This window comes from Cynoglossus semilaevis, chromosome 1 (assembly GCF_000523025.1).
Source record: "Cynoglossus semilaevis isolate Cse_v1.0 chromosome 1, Cse_v1.0, whole genome shotgun sequence".
Classification (NCBI taxonomy): domain Eukaryota; kingdom Metazoa; phylum Chordata; class Actinopteri; order Pleuronectiformes; family Cynoglossidae; genus Cynoglossus; species Cynoglossus semilaevis.
In genome coordinates, this window is record NC_024307.1 from 12,255,019 (window position 1) to 12,273,341 (window position 18,323).

General features: G+C 44.3%; 1 protein-coding gene across 5 annotated transcripts in view; it reads right to left on the reverse strand.

Annotated features, from left to right (window-relative positions):
- meis2a (Meis homeobox 2a) overlaps positions 1–18,323 on the reverse strand; it is a 102,972-nt gene that overhangs the window by 54,380 nt on the left and 30,269 nt on the right. For 4 of the 5 annotated variants that reach the window (XM_025063323.1, XM_025063317.1, XM_025063321.1 and 1 more), the window contains one exon: positions 8,220–8,365. In XM_025063323.1, the coding sequence (XP_024919091.1) occupies positions 8,220–8,365 (146 nt within the window). The remainder of the gene's footprint in view (positions 1–8,219; positions 8,366–18,323) is intronic. The other variant, XM_025063314.1, reaches the window with a different exon arrangement.

An 18,323-nucleotide genomic window follows, 5' to 3' on the forward strand; every position in this document is an offset into this window, starting at 1 on the left:
GAAGTGAGGGGGAAGAGGTGAGAACAAGAGACATGACTCCCAGTTATAAGGACCCCACTGTGCTGGAATCCCACTGGCTGCTGTTGGACGGCGCATTGGGCAGAACAAAAGCATGCATTGGAAGAAGAGAAGGGAGGGGGGGGGGGATAAAAATCACACAAAATGGCAGGACTGGGATTTGGGCAGCCAGGGTCCCATGACAAACCAAACATTGCAACACAGGGTCTGTTTTTGATTTCATTTCAATGGCTTCATCTCTCCATGTTTTCTCTTGCCTTGGTTCCCTCCCTCTCTCTCCCTCCCGTCTTTAGCCTGGTTTGCTATTTCCCTACTTGTGCTGCTCCTTTCCCCTTTTGCATTTCGTCTCTCGGTGTGATATGAATATCAAAGCAAAGTTGGGACAGCTTGGAGGCCTGCAGCAGAATCTCATTGGCTTCCGTGGTCCCCAACCTTCAGCGGCCACCGCTGGAGTTGCCACAACACTACAGTCAACTGTAAAATGAGTTTGCCCTGCAGGGCTGCTCCCACAGAAGGGTTGAGGGGTGACTTGAGTAACCTAAAAGCCCATTTAAAAAATAAAAAAAATGGTTTCTAAAATTTTGAAATCCATTGCATATTTGCCGTCTCTTTTGGAAATTGTGTTAAAAACATGAAACCAAAGACATTCCGTTCATTTTGATATGTTATGTAAGACAAACCCTAAGTGCACAAAAAGGAAAATGAAACTAAATCTACTACCACCATCTCCATAACCCTGGTTTTCACCATGCTATCAGAAGAATAGCTGCACCAGTCTTTGATTACACATGATGTCACTTTTCCTCAATGGGTCAGTGTTATGACTGCAGCAGTGGGGCCTATTCTTAGTGGAGCGTAGGGTCTTTAAGAACTCTCCTCAGCTTCGTGCATGTGTGTTCTCTCAGGAGTCTCTCACTGTACACAGCTGTGAGTTTATAAATCCCGCTGCCCTCTGTAGGCCCGGCTCTGCTTGTGTTCTTCTGCGGTCGCGGCACTCAACTCCCGCTGTGCTCACGGTCTTCTGCGGGGATACCCCCATAGTCAAACCACGTTTAAAAAATTAGACGCACATTGCATCACTTGTGGAGAGGAACGGTCCTTTGTTTTTTTTCTTTGTTGTTGTCTTACTTGAGGATATGAAGCGGCTCGTGTTTTTATTTTTTTCTCCCCTCCTTTTGGCAAACACCGTGGAGTTTCACACAGCTTAATCACCTCCATGCAGTGGGAGCATGTCGTAAACAGTCCCTTTGCGAAAGCACTCATTTCTGCTACTTCATTTAACAACCTGCATTAAGATGCAAACAGCAGGGATGAAAATTAAGAGCGAGGGAGGGAGGAAAAGGAGGGAGGGAAACAGAGGGAGGAGAAGTGAATGAGCTAATACAGTTATCCCTGTATTTCCACATGCACAATAACATGATGCCTGTTTGAAGGATAAGTGAGCCCGGGGGAATGAAAAGTTAAAATAGGAACTGCAAACATGCCTGCTCCTTCCTCACACACATGCACACTGCATACTGTATGCAGGGTTTGCGCGCCATGTGTTAACATACGGGGGAGTAGCACTGTGGGTGGTTGGCGCTGAATTGGGTCATTGACGGTTGTGAATACAGAAAGGTTTCAGGTCGGAGCTTGAAACAAATTGGGTTTTTATTAGTTTATAATGCAACTAAAGCTTTGCCAGCAGAAAGTGTAAACAACGCTTAGAAGAGAAGACGGTGTGTTTACATGACATTATGAAAGAACCGATGACTAAAAGATGTTAAAATGAGTATTAGTCACCTTGGCTTGTCTCCGATTTAGACATGAAAATGTAAAATAACAAAAACTTTTCTATGAATGCCTGTTGAGAAAAGGTCTATGTAACCAGCCGAACTACCGCTTGTCACCTTTGATAGTATTTCTATGCTGATGTTAACACTCAGATATCACACACCGACACTTGGAAGTGTCCACAAGGCTTCGCTGCAATGAGATGACAAAGCCAGTGCAGCCTGTCATATAATTATATCGCCTGTGAAAATAGGAAGTCACTCGATCTCCCCTTCTACACTTTCATGCCCCCCCCCACCCCCCACCCTCAGCTCTCCTTCTATAAAAAGCATCTTGTTGACATGCGGGGGTTAAATCGTGAGTAAGCACCAACAGGGAAGGTGAAAGAAAGGTGAAATAAAGACTTTCTCGAGTATCACGTCTCAAACGTGTTCAAACGTCTTCACGTGTGGGGTCTGCCCATGTTGTGGTAACCCCCATGTGGACGAACAGATGGCAGATTGAGGTGGCTTGTGTCCCCTCACCATGGTGGCTGAGCAGTCGACGTTACAACACAGTGACAAGACAATGGATATGCATCCAACCTCACTGCCCCCCCCCTCCTCCCCACCACCTCCCAGTACTTAAAGATCTTCTCCACAGTCATTATCGGTGACTTTCAAAGACCCCTGTGCCTAACATCAGCAAACTACCCTGTCATATTGTCACTAATGTCCTGTTTAGCAAACACGCACACACAAAGCGAAGGCTATTGTTACAACGGCAACATGATGACTCTCTTCTTTCCTGCGTCTCCCACTGATGGTCTCACATTTGAGCAGCGGCACTGAACCAAACTGTCGCCTGGGTTGCTACGGGTGACTGGAGAGCTGACTTTTGGGCTGCGAGGCAAACGAGCACATGACAGATTAGTGTGTGGGCCTCCTACAGGCTCCCACCTCTGTGACCCTTAGGAGCCCCCCTTTACACCCTCCTCACCCTTGCTCTTACCCCCTAAAACTCCTCCCCACCTTCCCTGCTTCTCCTTTGTCTCCACTGACTCCTTATCCAAATTCACACAACAACCTAAGGAGGCGAAAAGCAAACAGATTTTTTAACAGTGAGGCTAAAAACACAAAGAAAGAAAAAGTGTTTCAGTTTCCCATATTCACAATGGGGAAAAAAAACCCAACCCCCTTGGTTTTACACTCAGGACTATTTCCCACCCTGTGTAAAATCAGTACAGTTTTCGACTAATCATGCCTAATTATTGCCAAGCCATATGGTGTAGTCAACTGCACAGGATAAACAGCTCTCAGCATTTGAAAGGAAGAAGGACTCGGTATGTTCAACTGTTTGCAGATGTGCGTCCTTAACAGTTAAACCCTCCCTGTGCTTGAACAACGCAGGAGGATTAGCAGGAGTCGATGGGCTCAAACAGGGACTGTAGGTAGTGCTGTGGGTTGACTGTTTGGTTCCACACACCAACAACGTGCCCTCTCTTTTCAAGGCTCTGACTCGAACACTTGTTTATCACACGGTACCGACATCCGTTGTCAGGGTTCGGACCCGGCTGTGCCCGTGTCTTGTGAATGACCCTAGTTGCCTCTTTTATGTGCATCTATAAAGGGCGGTCGAGAGAGCAGCTCCCACAGGAGGGCTCGACCTGACGATGACACCCTGTTGTCATGGAGACTAATGCTATGTTGGGCTTGGAACTGGAGAGTGTGTGTGGAGGGGAGGTGTCCCTGTTGACTCTAATGATGTTTGCAGCACAATACAGTTGTCCCCACACAAAGTGAGATGTGCCCCGACTTCAGTTAACACCTGTGCTAACAGATTTCACAAGTCCAAGACATCACACTTACTGTGCTAATTAATGTCATTCAACGTCTTCTGCCCATAAATATCTACATTTACAATGGTGAGTTTTGGTCACAAAAATACTTTTTACAACTGTGCTCAACATTAGAGTACTAATGGTATTTAAGCAGGTATTTGTTTTAGAACGATAAAAGGAGGTACAATAGTCAGTCAGGGAGGTGTTAATTGTTGAAAGTGATCTGGTTTTCTTCATCAAAATGGACGGGGACTCAGTTTAAAAACCTCCTGAATAGCACTTTAAAAAAAAATCTAATCTGTTGTTCAGTTTAGAGTCAGAAATAAAAGCTAAAAAAAACTCTGAATTGGCTTTTTCTGTCGGGCTCACTCTGGTTCAACAAAAATCTGGACTTTTGGAGGCAGTCAGTTCAGTGTGAATACTACAGACCTCCTGCCCACAGACTCTCCAGATGACCAGGGGATATATCACTTCCCTTTCAAGGAGCCCGGGGGACCAATACACCTGGCTTAGCAGCTTAACAGCATTTCCCCAAACACCAAAGCCAAAGGGTGGCCCAGCACAAAACCTGAGACGCTTGATTCTTGTGAAGGCTACCTACCTACTCATCTCACTGACCATTCACACTGCCTCAATGCCTCCCTCCTCGCCTCCTTTTTTGGATCACACATCCATACGTGTGCTCCTGAGGTCCCCTATTTATTTTCATAGGTGTTTGATGGTTTACACTAGTCAAAAGACAAGGCCAGAGCCCAGAGTGGTATCTTTGTATCTGAGTGCTTCCTGTTTTCATTGCGAGGCCGACCCTTGTCTTTACAGGGGTGAGTTAGGGCTGGCAGGGGGGCTTGCAGAGGGTAAGAGGAAGGGGAGGCCAGGGGCACCAAGGGGCCAATTGTGCATTTTTAAGTTTGCTTTTGACAAACAAACTAACATCAACCTTTTTGACAATGAGAAATCTCTGAAAAGACACAGTCTGTGTGTGAATAGCTCCTGAATTTGATAGTTTTTGCTTTAAAAGTGCAGTATTTTACCTCTTACAGTGAAGTTTACCTTTCTGATAACATAATCTCCCTGTAGTATTGAAAAGCTTATACCAACACTCTGGGATTTCCCTTCCACTAATGTGGCTGGAAGACATCCAGAACCTCGTGGAGAGGGAGGGGGTATTAGAGAGAGAGGGAGAGAGACACAGAGAGAGAGAGAGACAGAGAGAGAGAGGGAGAGAGAGACATGAGGGTGATAGACTGCCAGCTAACACCAGCTGATCTGTACAGCCGTTTGGCAGTTACATATGGGGCATTTAAGGATGCCAGATCACATGCTCTCTTGTGCATGTGCATCTGGCCTCAATATAAAATCAGTCCCAACCTCTTCAAAGAGGAGCTGTGGAATCTCTGCATATGTGGAGACATTTTTTAAGGCAACAGAAATCACATGTTGTCCTCAGGTTGCTGATAACTTTGTGGTAAATTTGAGTTTCAACTGTCCTAAAGAAAACCATCCTGCGATTTCTCTCAAGAGAGTGTGAGGTCAGCGTGAGGCGACAGAGGGTTGTAGAAGGGAGGGGGGTGTGAGGGCAATTTTGTTATACTGAATCCAAAAGCCAACAGTTGTTACTATTGGTCTGTGTTGTTTTTTCCGTGTCTGAAGAAGAGGGAGGGGGCAGGGGTCCTATCCTTTTGAGCTTTTCAGAAGAAGTGACAATGGCTGGATGTTGAGAACATATGTAGAGAGACCCCCGTGGCTCATGGAAGAGGAGCTTCATGCTGGCCCTGCAGTTTGAGAAAATACAAGACCACTCCTTTCACTCCTCACCTCTCAGTTAATGAATGCGTGAATGGCAGAATGCCGCTATAGGCCATTCAGGGGCCAAAGTCCCCAAGAACTCACCCTCGCACAAATGCATCAAGCAATGGCAATACATTTGCTTAACAAATTAAAAGAAAAGCGAATGGTTAATGGGCGTGTGAGACCGTATGTGTGTGTGTGTGTGTGAGGGTGATAGAGAAAGTGAGAGAGTTTATGGGTGGGAGAATTGCACGGCGAGAGGAGAAGGGGGATAATTCAATTAGTCCTCTTCCTCAGTAGATAAATGAAGGCAGGTTAAAAAGGGAGGGATTATTATTTGTACAAGACCCGCCAGGGCTTCGCACAAAAGAAACAAATAAAGATTGGAGAGAACATCTATAAGCAGGGAATGTGATAAAGGAGAGGGTCAGAGAAAAGGAAAGCCCTAAAAGCTCCTCTCTGTCTAAATTAACCAGCTCGCTGAAAAATGTGCCTGTGCCCAACACTGGGCTCTACCTCCTCCTGGCCTTTCTAGTCTTTCAATTCAATTTAAAACAATTCTAAAGAAAATAGTTGGCGTCTCTACTCATCCACCTCCAGTCCGTGGCACCCTGTCTTTATTTCGGCAGCTTTTTCAGGTCTTTCACCAGCAAAAGATTTACATCAGGTTACATAAGGTGTGTTTATGCGAGTGCGCCAAATCGTGAGGACATTTCTGGAGTAAACTTACATAAGGTGTGTTTATGCGAGTGTGAGTACAAAACATGCCGGTCACGTAAACTGTTTTCCGATCATACACAAAGTATTCCACTCCAAGGGTGTGGAAGAAAAAAAAGGCCTGAAGCTAAAAAAAAGACCTGTTTTGAAATGATTCGCCTGCCTCCCGTCCTCAGCCTCTGAATGAGGCTTGTGTGTCGATTTGGTGAGAGGTCTCCAGTCAGGGAGCGATGGAGCTGTGAACAGCTGTGAAGTCATTTTGATAATGATGAGAATAATAAGCATGCAGACTGGCGTGGTGGAGCCGCTAAGGCCTGCGAGGCTCAGGGCTTTGCTATTGCAGCTTCACTGCTCCTGAATAGATAAAAGTGATTAAAGCACTCCTGATTATCCCTGACCAATATGTAATGGATTTACAGCCCTTTCAATTAGGCCGTATTTGCTGGCCACTCATTATTTGGGCTGGATAATCAGGGTACAGGGGCTTTGGGGTGGGAGTGGGCACTGTTAGTTAGGTCTAAGAAAAGGAGAGGAGGGGTACGGGTGCACAGAGGTCTTCTGACTCTCTTGAATGCTTGGATGATCCATATGGCAGACTCCTGAAGGGTTCTTTACTTTTCCTATCTTTCTCTTCTTTTTTAAAAAACTTTTTTTTTTTTTTACTTTCCCCCTCCCCCATCGTTACCCCCTGATTTCAGAGACAAGGAGCCACGTGTTCAGGGAGCAGCTTATGTGTCCTGATGCGGCCACCTCCTCCTGAAATCTGACCTCCATTGCAAAATCAATACAGACTGATGTTCTGATAATGTTCTGACAATAGATGAGATGGGAGAAGGAGGGGGAGTCTCACCACCTCTCTCTGTTTTGGAACAGAGAGACAAAAAAGACAGACATACAAGCAAAAAAAAAAAACATGTCACACCATGTCAAATGTGAGGTGTTAGAAAGGGGTGAGAAGGTTCAACCAAATTCTCCCCCTGCTCCACCAATGGCCAACTCTTAACCTAATAACATATTTATGTTCTCTAGAAACAAGAATGAAACAAGAAGCTAACATCTCAAATAAAGGAACGGCAATTGGTGGTCGGCTCATACAGGACTGAACAAGCAAATTCCTTGAAATGTAAAATGTAATAATAATGTATGTAATGTTATTAAGAAAACGATCAACAACAAAACATGCTAAGATGATACAACAACAATGTTACTATAATCCCTCAAAGAAACACACTATAACCACTAAACATAAGAATATGCAGGGCGTTCATAATAACCGTTAGCCACTTGCTCACAAATTCTTTGGTTTGTACCATAAACTAAATATAACTGATGGAGTTTTTCACATTTCAGATTGTTTATGCAGGAAATGAAAGTTATTGATTCTTTGGTTTGTACCATAAACTGATGGAGTGTTTTTCACATTTCAAATTGTTTATGCAGGAAATGAAAGTTATTCATCCAATGGCTCTGCTCAATTTCTACAAACAATCTACAGCTTTAAACCTTTAAAGTAGCATGAGCAGCTAATTATGCTAACATTTGTCTGAAGTTAAAGCTCTGTTTTCACATCTGCCCTCAAATAACACCTTAACCGCAAACAAATATTGTGTTTACAGAGTACTGTACACAGAACAGTGTGATCCTACTACTGCTTCTTTTTAGGCACAGAATCACAGCAGGCCCATGTTTCTGACTTGAAGAAACCTCATATAGGCATTTCATAAAACTATGTCCATTATTTTTGTCTCACACACAAACACAAATATCCTTCAGAATACATTACTCTTTGTGCTGAATTGCCATAAAAAACGTCAGGCGAAGCACATCTGGTACTGTCGTCGTACATGCCCTGGACTGTTGGGCCATCTCTGTCCTACTAAAAGTGTGCTGAGCAGAGCAAACAGTCCAGAGTGATTAGATTGACCTGGTCAGTGTGTCCCTCTGACAGGTGGCTGACAGGTGAACATCACAATCCTGCCACCACTCATTCCCTCACTAACGACTGCGTGACAGCTGTGTGTGTGAGTGCTTTTTTTAAAGTCTGTGTTTTTCTACCTCGGCCTTTTACTGTTGTGTTGTGTTGAGATGTGATGGCTGTCCTTACCGTGAGATGCTGGAATAGCCACGCCCTCATGATGTTCGTGGCTACTTTAGGGAAAATGCCACGCTTTTTCTGCCTCTTCTTATCCTTGTCTGGATCATCGTCGTCCCCTGTGCCAGGCGATGCAACGCTGTTGTCTAAGCCATCTCCTGGACAGAAACCAAACCCAGAGTTAAATAACATCTCAGACAAACACCACCGACTTACAGTACATATTTCTGATGTAAAACAAAACCAAAGAGAACTGAGCTGAAGGCTTATGAAAGATGGATAAATGGACAAATACCAGCAAAACCTATGAAGGAATCTGAAAGCTCTGCACCCAGGCCGAGAGAATCACCGCAGCAAAGCCAGTGAAGATGTGGAGGTCGGGGGATTTAGATGGCCTTAGCTGAAGGCCTGAACAGGGGAAGAGGGGTTTACTTTGAGGCCTTGCAAAGATATTTCATACCCTCGAGCTTGGGAGAAGGGAATAGGGGTTAATGACTGTAATGTTTTTGTTGGACAGTGAAAGACTAGTTTCCTCATTCCATTTCTACAGTAGGAGGCATAGGAGCTAAGAAAAGAGGAACAAGAAGTCTTCAAGTACAGTAGAGGCTTGGACTCGTGTCATTAATTCAATTAAATTTGCATGCTTGACATAACGTAGAGACATTTCTTTCCCCTTGTCTTTTAAAGAGAGCCATAGGGGACAGAAAGGAGTTCCGCAGACACGTACAGTAACACACACAGACACTCATGAATTCATGTTGCGTGCAGAGACGCTCGCATACAAACAAACCTCAGAAGAGATGATAATTCGTGGCATACATCTGAGTATTAGACGAGGGACGTGATTTGGGGTGGTTCATTGTTGCACTTCGATGCACATAATGGACTCGTTTGCTTCCCCCACCCCATTCCAGACCCGGACTCTCTCTCAAGTCTCCCCTTGCTCACTGCTCACTGCAGCCCCTCCCCTTTTTGCCTCAAGATTAGCATGACAGGCCAGCGGCGGCTGCATTAATGTCCGCCAGCGTTTGATTTCAAGAGGAAAAACATGCATACACCCCAGCATGGCTTCTCCTTGAAATCAAACTTTCCCGTCTTTGTCCCTTGCCCTTTCTGCTCCTTCCTTTGCATTAATTGTGCATTAGCAAAAATGATTTACTTTTAGCAGTCATAGTTATTTTTTCTTGCCCCCGGGCAGAGATGCCTTGAAAGCCTTCCTTCAGGGCATCTAAATTATGTATCTGAAAAACTCCTACACTAAGGCAGAGAAGGACCCTGACATCCTCAAAATTCAGACTCGCATGTCCGTCTGTTTTTGGGGAGGCATCAATCACGAGCACCTATACAAGCCTTAATCTTGCATAAATATTTGAACTAATAACGTTAAAAAAGCGGGTGAAGAAACAGGAGCGACTGGTGGCGTAATCACATGCAAAATAAATGAAGAATACAAGGACAGCAGGGGCCCACTCTTATTCCGACTTTATCCACTTTCTTTTCTCTTTCCTTCCCCCTTGTTTTTTGCTTTTTCTGTCTTTCTTTTCTGTCTGTGAGCAGTGTTTTTTTTCCACATCATTAGTGCAGAGCCACATGGAGGAGAAAAAACAGAGAAGTGCCGATTTTGCGCTCTCTCTGTGTGAAGTTGGAGAAGCAATAGCCCTTGAGAAGGACATATGGGAACGGTGACACGATCTACGGGTGTTGTAATTGTAGCGTAGGCATTCATTAGCCACAAATGCCGTAAATCCCAGACTAAGTAGGAATCCTTGTTCAGGAAAGCCTAAAACAATAAACTCTAGTCGGGCCGTAGCCTTCCCTGACTGTGAGGGGTTTCCTGAGAAATGTGACCCAGACGGAAGTCAAGTCTAACTCCCCCAGTTTGCTCCAGTTAGCAACACAAACTAGTGGGCTGTGAATCTCAACCTCCCTCCCCTTGTTTCTCAGCTTTTGAGCTTGACTGAATATTGTTGATAAACACTTTGCTTGTTTGTTTGTGTGCTGCCAGGTTTTTTTTGTGTTGATTTTCAAGGCACTTTCCAAATCCCTCTCCTGCTGTGAGCAGGCAGGCACATCCAGTGGAACCACACAGTGGCCAAAAGGCTGGCAGATTAATTTTATTGACGTTTCCATTTTCACTGCAATGTGATAGCCTCCCCCCTGGCCAGGACTGGAGTGACCCGGGCGTATTTACAGACTGACCTGTCACTTCATTACCCAGCATGCACGCTGCCTCGTGCCGAAGCCTGGGAGGGTGAAACCAGTCTTTTGGCTCGTCTTTCTATCGCCCTCTTTTTTTTTTTCTATCCCTTGCACAAAACTACTGTCATGTTTGCTCAGGTCGCACATGTGACATTTAAGTACAAACGACTGCTCTTCTTTGACTCGTATTTTTGTGTAAAAATCAATTGCTGGCTGAGGGTTAAATAAAAGAAATAAACAGAGAATGAAAGAAAGTTGAAGGGGAAAAGCTGGGAAGAGAAGATGAAAAGAAGGCAAAGAGAAAGAAAAAAGAAGAACCAACTTCCACAACCTCATTACATCTAAAGGAAAGCTGGTGCTTTGCATCCACCCCCACTCCTTTTCTTATGAGCGAGAGAAGGAACGCTGCAGGGCAAATTGTCCCAAACGCTAATGGCTTCTGACTGTTCCCTGGCAACTCTGCCATTCTAACCTGTGTGGATGTGCACTCTCAAAAAATCATGGAGAGGGGGGAAAAAGTGCAGGGCAGAGCAGGGGGAAGCATCCCATCATCTGGCCATGTGACACAGATGGGGGTTGGCTATTAGGAGGCTGCCGAAAGGCCTAGGGGAGCTGAGGTGCTAGAGTGTAGCCCCAGGCACTTTTGGAAAACCAGCGCCCTTGGAGACGTAAAAAAGGCTGCCTTCTCTTCTCTCACTCCTTTTTTCCCTTCCTTTCTCCTTGGCTCTATCAATATCTTGACTTAAAGTGCCTGCGATGAAAGTTTGTATATGCACAAAAATGTACTAAGTGTAATCAGGCAGGATGGAAGACAATGACCGTAGTGCAATCAGAGTGAATGAGCACGCTAGCAAACAAACAAACGAGGCCAGGAACACATTACGCTCACATACATTCCCTCTATCATCACCAGTGGGTGGTTATTAAAAATGCATTCAGATATATTTCCCTGTGAGTAAATTGGTCAGGGCTGAGCTCATTAATGGCTCAGGGAATGACTGTAAACACACACCAACTCTGCTTATCTAATGTTGCCTCATTCAGGCTTGCTTCAGGATTTATCACACACACACAAAAAATTGGTTGACCATAAAGTTCCTCCAGCGTTTGCTGAGAGTAAAGGGGATCATACTTCATATCTCGAGGCACCCTGCACCCTGAGGGAACCTCTGAGGTCTACTCTGTGTTATGAGTAACCCATACAACAAGAATACAGCCCCTCTGCTGCTCTTTCATCGCAATATACACATGCATAAATGAATAATGACTTGTCAACAGCTGCAATACACACCGTAACTCAGCCACAGCTGGTTATCAAATAATATTTCAAGCTTATTTACCAGTACTCTCTTGTAAAAGTTGCATTTGTAGCAGTTTAGATTCTGCTAAAATATGAAACCTTGTCTTTTGGTCCACCTAAGACCTGTACTCCAGAACTTCTAATTTTGGCCACATCCATCACCCAACTGCCATCATCTTGGTTGAAGACATAGTAGGATGTTCCTATAAAACCTGGTCTTTAACCCTTGCCTTTCAAGATTTTAACATTTTTTAATTTTTTTTTTTGTCCAAACCTTTTATAATGAATATATTGAAAGCAACATTTTCTATTTCCTTATTTAGGGAATAGAACTACGGTATGTTTGAACGCTGAATCATTCCAAATGGGCTATTTCTTTTTTCTTTTTTTTTTTTTTTAAATCTCATTAATTTGGTGAACCTTCTGAGACCAGCTTCAGATGTTGTGGAGATTATTCTAAAACCCGTGCAGTGATTTTGTACGCGGAGGCCCTCGTGTTTGTCTCAGAGTAATGAAGCAAGAATGTAGAGGCAGTGGCTTATGGAAGCTGTGGTTAAAGTGACTAATTACAACAGACCCCCCACGCCTCCCCTGTCAACCCAAACTAGTCGGATTGTTCACCCAAGTGAGAAGAAGTAGAAAGAGAGAGTAAGTTGTGAGGACATGAGTTGAACAGGGAACAGGAGCAAAGAGGGCTGTTGTGGCAAAGGTTCCTCCGGCCTTCTCTACCTTTGCACACTATAGTGACCAGGCCCCTCCGAACCCCCCTCCAACACCCTCCTATTACACCACCTCCAGCCCTGCAGGCTTGGCTGTGGAGAATGAAGAGAAAAGAAGAAGGGGGGATTTAGAGCCTCCCTTTTCCCCTCTTTTTCTCCTCAACTTTTCAGCTAACATAAGCGGCGTTTAGCACATTCAGCTCCCCCCAAATGGCAACGAATGACAGAAGCAGTGGGGGCTCCTCTTTTGTCCATCTGGTTACCCCTTTTATTTACTGTGGATTTACGAAGGGGTCTCTGCTGGCTCTGGGAGCACATGCTCTTGAATCACACACAGTCTCCCCTCACACACACACGTATACAAACAGCACTAGGCTCTATTCATCCAGCGCTGATGGGGGATTACAGGTCCGCTGGCCATAACCACATGCTAGCAATATGCTTCACACTCGCATAACATGCAACACGGAGAAGTGTTAACGAGTAGACTATAATCCTTTTAATGATGAAACACACACTCCGGCATCCAGTTTATAACTCTGAGTAACCAATCGGTGTATTTGTGTGTTTTCCTGTGGCCACACACACCATATGGGTAACAGCGCTCATTCACGTCCATACTGTAGATGAGGGCTCTAAACGGAAACGTGTTTAGTGTTCACCACTGCAGCCAGTGTTTTACTCTGATTATTTCCTGATCTGTGCTTAAACAGGCAGCAGCCCCTCGCACCGGACCATAAAACAACAGCTTAGTAAACAGCAAGCATGCTGACAAATTGGTAGTGCTAAGGCCGGCGTCATTAACAGCCCTAAAAACCTGTCAGGGCAATTACAACAAACTCTCTCCTTTTAGCGAGACTCCCTGCCAAACTCAGATGTCTTGACCCGCCTCCTCTTTGCCGCCCCCTCCTACCATCAGGATACCCTGGCTGAAGGTGAAGGAAGGCAGACTACCACTTTTCCCTGTATCTCCTTCAAAAGCTGTGACAACCCGGGGAAACGAGGACAAACCCTTCATCCCAAACACAGCTGTATCTGCATCCTGGGTGCCACGACTGAGTGGTTCCTCTTGCATGAGAAGTAATGTGTAGTTGTCTCAGCCCAAAAACACATCATTAAGTGTTCCCTTAAATGAAGTGGAATAAGAGCTTCTAATTAGATGGGTTTTTTTTTCTATGGTGGGGAGGGGAGGCAGACAGGCAGAAAGAGAAGCAAGGAGGTGGTGGAGGGTAGGTGGTTGCTAAACAACTCCTGGTTCTCCTCTCTCCTCCACCCCTTTCTAAGCCCCCTAACCCTGCCATCAGGCAGATATCGCTCTGTCATCCCTGGAATGCTAGAGATAACTATCGCCTCTCCACTGATACAAGGCCTCTCTCCTCTCACAGGCACGGCGTTGACCCTACCGTGCACATCCCTACCATAGAGGGCGAGGCTGAAGTGGAGGGAGCGCAGACAAAGAGGAGGGAGGGGTGAGAGTGCAGGGTTGGAGGTAAAACGTGTTTTCGACAGACCAGTTGTGCTATTTTACCTTTTAACCTCAGATATGGGCTGGAGCAAAGCCACACAATCTCCTCCTAGCTTCTCCCCTGGAGCTAAAGAGGAGTACTGTAGTTGGTCCAGGGGAGAAGGGGAGAAGGGGGGTCGGGTTACTGGCTCTTCTGCAGTGTTGATGCCTGGAACTCTCTCTGATCCTTTCATTAGATTATCATCTGCTAAAATCTGAAAATTTGAACACTGTTGCGTCCAGCGTTGAAAGCCCTAGCCTGGATTAACGATTGCTCAGATTTACCTTCTTGTAGCAAAAAATTTCTTATGACATCATCATCTGGCACCATGGCCTTAATATAATGTTTGATGAGGTCTTCAGATAACAGATAAACAGTAAATGCATGAACGAATGTAGCTTTTTTTTCTCTCCAGAATATAGTTTAAATAAAACCAATACTAAGACCTCGAGGCCCTGTTGCACCAACAAGACATGCTTTTGAGTAAGTGGTCTCTAGCAAGGATTCTCACAAATTGATGAAACTCTGCCAATTCCTGACCGACTCTAACTAACATTATAGATGCTCTTTTTATAGCAGATTTTTAAATCTCCAAACATTTATATTTGTTAATTAAGGAACGGTTACTTGTCTGACATCAACATCATATTTGTCCTTAACTTGTTTCACAGACATTCACTTATGAATTTGTTTTTGTGTAACGTGAATACAAGAGTCCTAGCGATTTTGAAAGTGGAGTTGTTTGTCTCATGGGACACAACGGTTGTTACCAAAAGAAGGCTTTATTTGAGGAAAGGGAGAAAAGGACCAGAAAAAAAGAAATGGAATAAAGATGTTTAAAGGAGTGGGAGGCTCTCGCAGATGTCAGAAACCAATTTGCATGAATGGCAAAGGGCTAAATTGCAGGGGATGGGCGCCACCCTGCACCCCCACTCAGCTTCTTTTTTTTGGGGGGGGGGGGACTAAAAAGGAGTTGCGATGCCCATGACTGCCCTTCACTCAGCAGACAGAGATCAGTGGCTAATGAAGGGCTTTGGGTTTCCACCAGACATTTCACACTCTCTGCCTCCTTGATAACCCCACCCTGCTCCCCTCATGTGTTACAACAGTGATGAAGGACCTAATGCTGCACCTCCTCAACATTAGGAATCCAATGACTTCTGATTGGTCTCACAGGAGATCTGGGTTCAGCCTATTTTCTGAACAAACATCTAAACAAACCTGTCAATGTGATGCTTTAAGTGCTTTAAGGGGTAAACAAGTGTGTTTCCAGAGGACCAATGATAAGGAGGGCAGCCATTTCCCAAACTTTTTTTTTTTTTTGACATTTTAGTTACTTATGCTAGATGCTAGTTTTCTAACTTTTTGGCATTTTCCTGGCAAGCTAATTTTTTAAAATTTTCATTTGGGTGTGGGCCATATAAGAGGTATCAGTGCATTACATTTGGTTCCTGATCTGGTCTGAACCTTCTTCATGTTTCCTTGGTCACAGCGCATTGTAATGAAACCACTCTCAGTGGTTAAACCAGTGTAAATTTTTAAAACTTTGTATATTGACCATAATCCCAATAGGAAAACAAAGAGGGAGGATGCCCACAGAGAAGCATACCTAAGACCAACAGTTTCATGATGCATTAAATATTAAAGAAAAGGTATTTCCCAATTGACAGTTGGGCTGAAACAAGAGAAATCCTTAGTAGATCAAGCCTTCTCCTCAATATCAGCTCCTAAAACGTACTCTTCTTTGGAATAACAATGCATGTTAAAAAAAATAAAAAATAAAGAAGGATAAAGAAGACAGAGCACAGATGCATCATGTGGCTCAGTCTGCCAGTGAAGAAATGACTTTATAATCCCTGTTAGGAACCATTGTATATCAAAGGCTTTTACCTTAAATCGGCTGAAAGAGCAGCTATGTGCAGCCGCGTGCAGTTTTGTGATTCGGAACAGCTTCGGATGTTTGAGGTAATGTATTATATATAACAGCATCAGCAGTGATTCTCTACACTCAATTACAACCTGGAGCCAAACAAACAAACTCACTGTTTTCCTACAACTACAAGAGAAAGATCATGGATTTGGTGGAGAGTATTTTCCAAACCTGATGGACACTGGCATCAAAGCAAAGTCTAACAAAGATAGGGGGTTTCTGTGCAGTTCTGGGGGGATTGGAGGAGTAAATGGATTAAAAGGTTTATAAATCAACAAGTCAACCATCAGATTGTAGCCTCTGCTCGGCAGCCCTCTCATCAACCAAATGCCATGAAGTTTTTTTTTCTTCTTGCTTTCTCTCTCCCTCTTTCTTTTTTTCACACAAATGTCCTAGAGGCAAGGAACAAAGCGAGCAGAACTGATTACTGTGCTGTTGCCCCGCTCCGCCAGTCTAAACTCTGTTTGGCTTCCTAATGAGCTCACTAAAAACCCAATTCATCACCCATAACCCCTTCTCAACCTGCCTTGAAATCCCCCATTATAGGGAGTCAAGGACAGTCCGTTTGCAGGCTTTGGGCTAGGGTCAAGGGCTGTGAAGGGTAGATGGTAAAAGTGGCTGCAGCAGTGAGACCAAGGTTATTTTGACACAGGAGGTAGCGGCTGCGTGGTTTACCACAATCTAAATGTGTTCCAGTGACTCCGCTTACTTTGAACCGACATGTTTCTTTGATTTAACAAATTTAGCCGTGTGTATAAACGTCAACTCACATACGAACTCTATCTGTGCTGAATAATCATTTCACTAATTTCTTCTGAGTCATGACTGAGTCACTTTATGTCCTTTTAGTTCAGTGAACCTCACTGCAGTGGCTGACCTAGTGAATGTACAAATGTTTGAAAACACATGTATTTTGCTCTTTTGGCAACTTCACAGAGTCCTTGATACTTTAATGTGTGAGAGAATGAGGTAAAGGGGCTGGGCCGGGTCCTGAATAAAAGTACTCTGGTGGCTTGTAACTGTTTGTTTTAAAATAATACGTGGAAGCACAATAGGCAGTCAGGGATTACTTTTCATAAAAGTACAATTTTTGTCATCTATCGCTGACGCAGATGTTACCTCGGGTCATGTGCTCTCAGTCATAGCCGGAAACAAGGGAATAAAAACATGTATTCACTAGTTATAACCTGAAGACAACAACACAGTTGATGCTGTTTTGGTTTTTTTTTTGGAAACCTGAAGACAACAACACTGTTGATGCTGTTTTGGGTTATTTTTTTGCTTTTTTTTTTTTTTGGTTACCACTGCAACTCTCTCGCCTTTTCTCCTCTGTTTCCCTGGTTAAAGTTACCAGGATGCAGCCTCCAGTTATAGTGTGAAGCCGTTTTTGCTAACTGATTTGTTATTTTCTGGAAACCTCAACGTCAACCAGAAACATAAAATTTAGACGGAGATCTAGAACCAAATTTATCACTCAACCGCCTCGCTGTTCTGAACAGACCCCTTTCTATTTCCCAGTGTCAGTGTGCAGGAATGTGTGGCTGGATCTCTGCTGCAGCAGCAAGAATGTCCCATTCTAGTCAGCTTTCGCACCAGAGATTTCAACTTTAATACCCCTCCGTCCCATCCCCGCAAAGACAGGAATTTGGTGGGAAGGGAATGTGGTGGGATTCAAGAGGTGGGTGTTGAGGGGGGCCTACAGTTGGAACAAGGGTGAGGAGAAGGTAGAGGAAAACCTGAGAAGGTTAAAAAGAGCAGAAGTATCGTGACAGGAAGGCATGAGATAGAAACTGGGTGATGGTAGGAACTGGGGGTGGGAGGGTTTAAGTAAAGGAGTACGTAGGAGGGTAGGGGTAAACTCCCACAGTTCCTCATTACATAGAGTTGAAATGAGCCTCCTGACACCTGAGCTGTAACCAAGAGATTACAGAATTGATGAATCCTCGGTTTAAAATGCAGCTGTTTTATTCTGCTTTAGTAATTAATTCTTTTTCCGATGGCGTATTGATTAAGCGTAGCCCCTGATAAAGTTCAAACTCGGAGAGATTCCTCCAGGGCTTTAGCTGGGCCTGCTCCGGAGCGTCAATGAAAACTTCCTCCCTCCACCTGCATCTCCCTCTCTGTCAGCACAGTTTACCCTCATAAATTAGTCAGATCTGTGAGAGGAGTGCAGATCTCGCTGGGTTGATACTCGCTTTGTCTGCCCTCCTGCAAACACACTCCTCTGTTATTTACTTATTTATTTTTTTACTATCACAACCACACCAAGATGCAGATGTACTTATCAACAAATCTAAGTGAAACAACCACAACATGAATATCTGGTGTTTTGTTTTGGTTTTGTCTCCGTCCTTGTGTGCTGATGCGGTTACTCATCACTGATTCATTCACTTCCTTCTTCCTCCCAATCTTTCTCACCCTGACAGGGAATCGTGGCATCGAGAGATTGCGAACATCACTCTG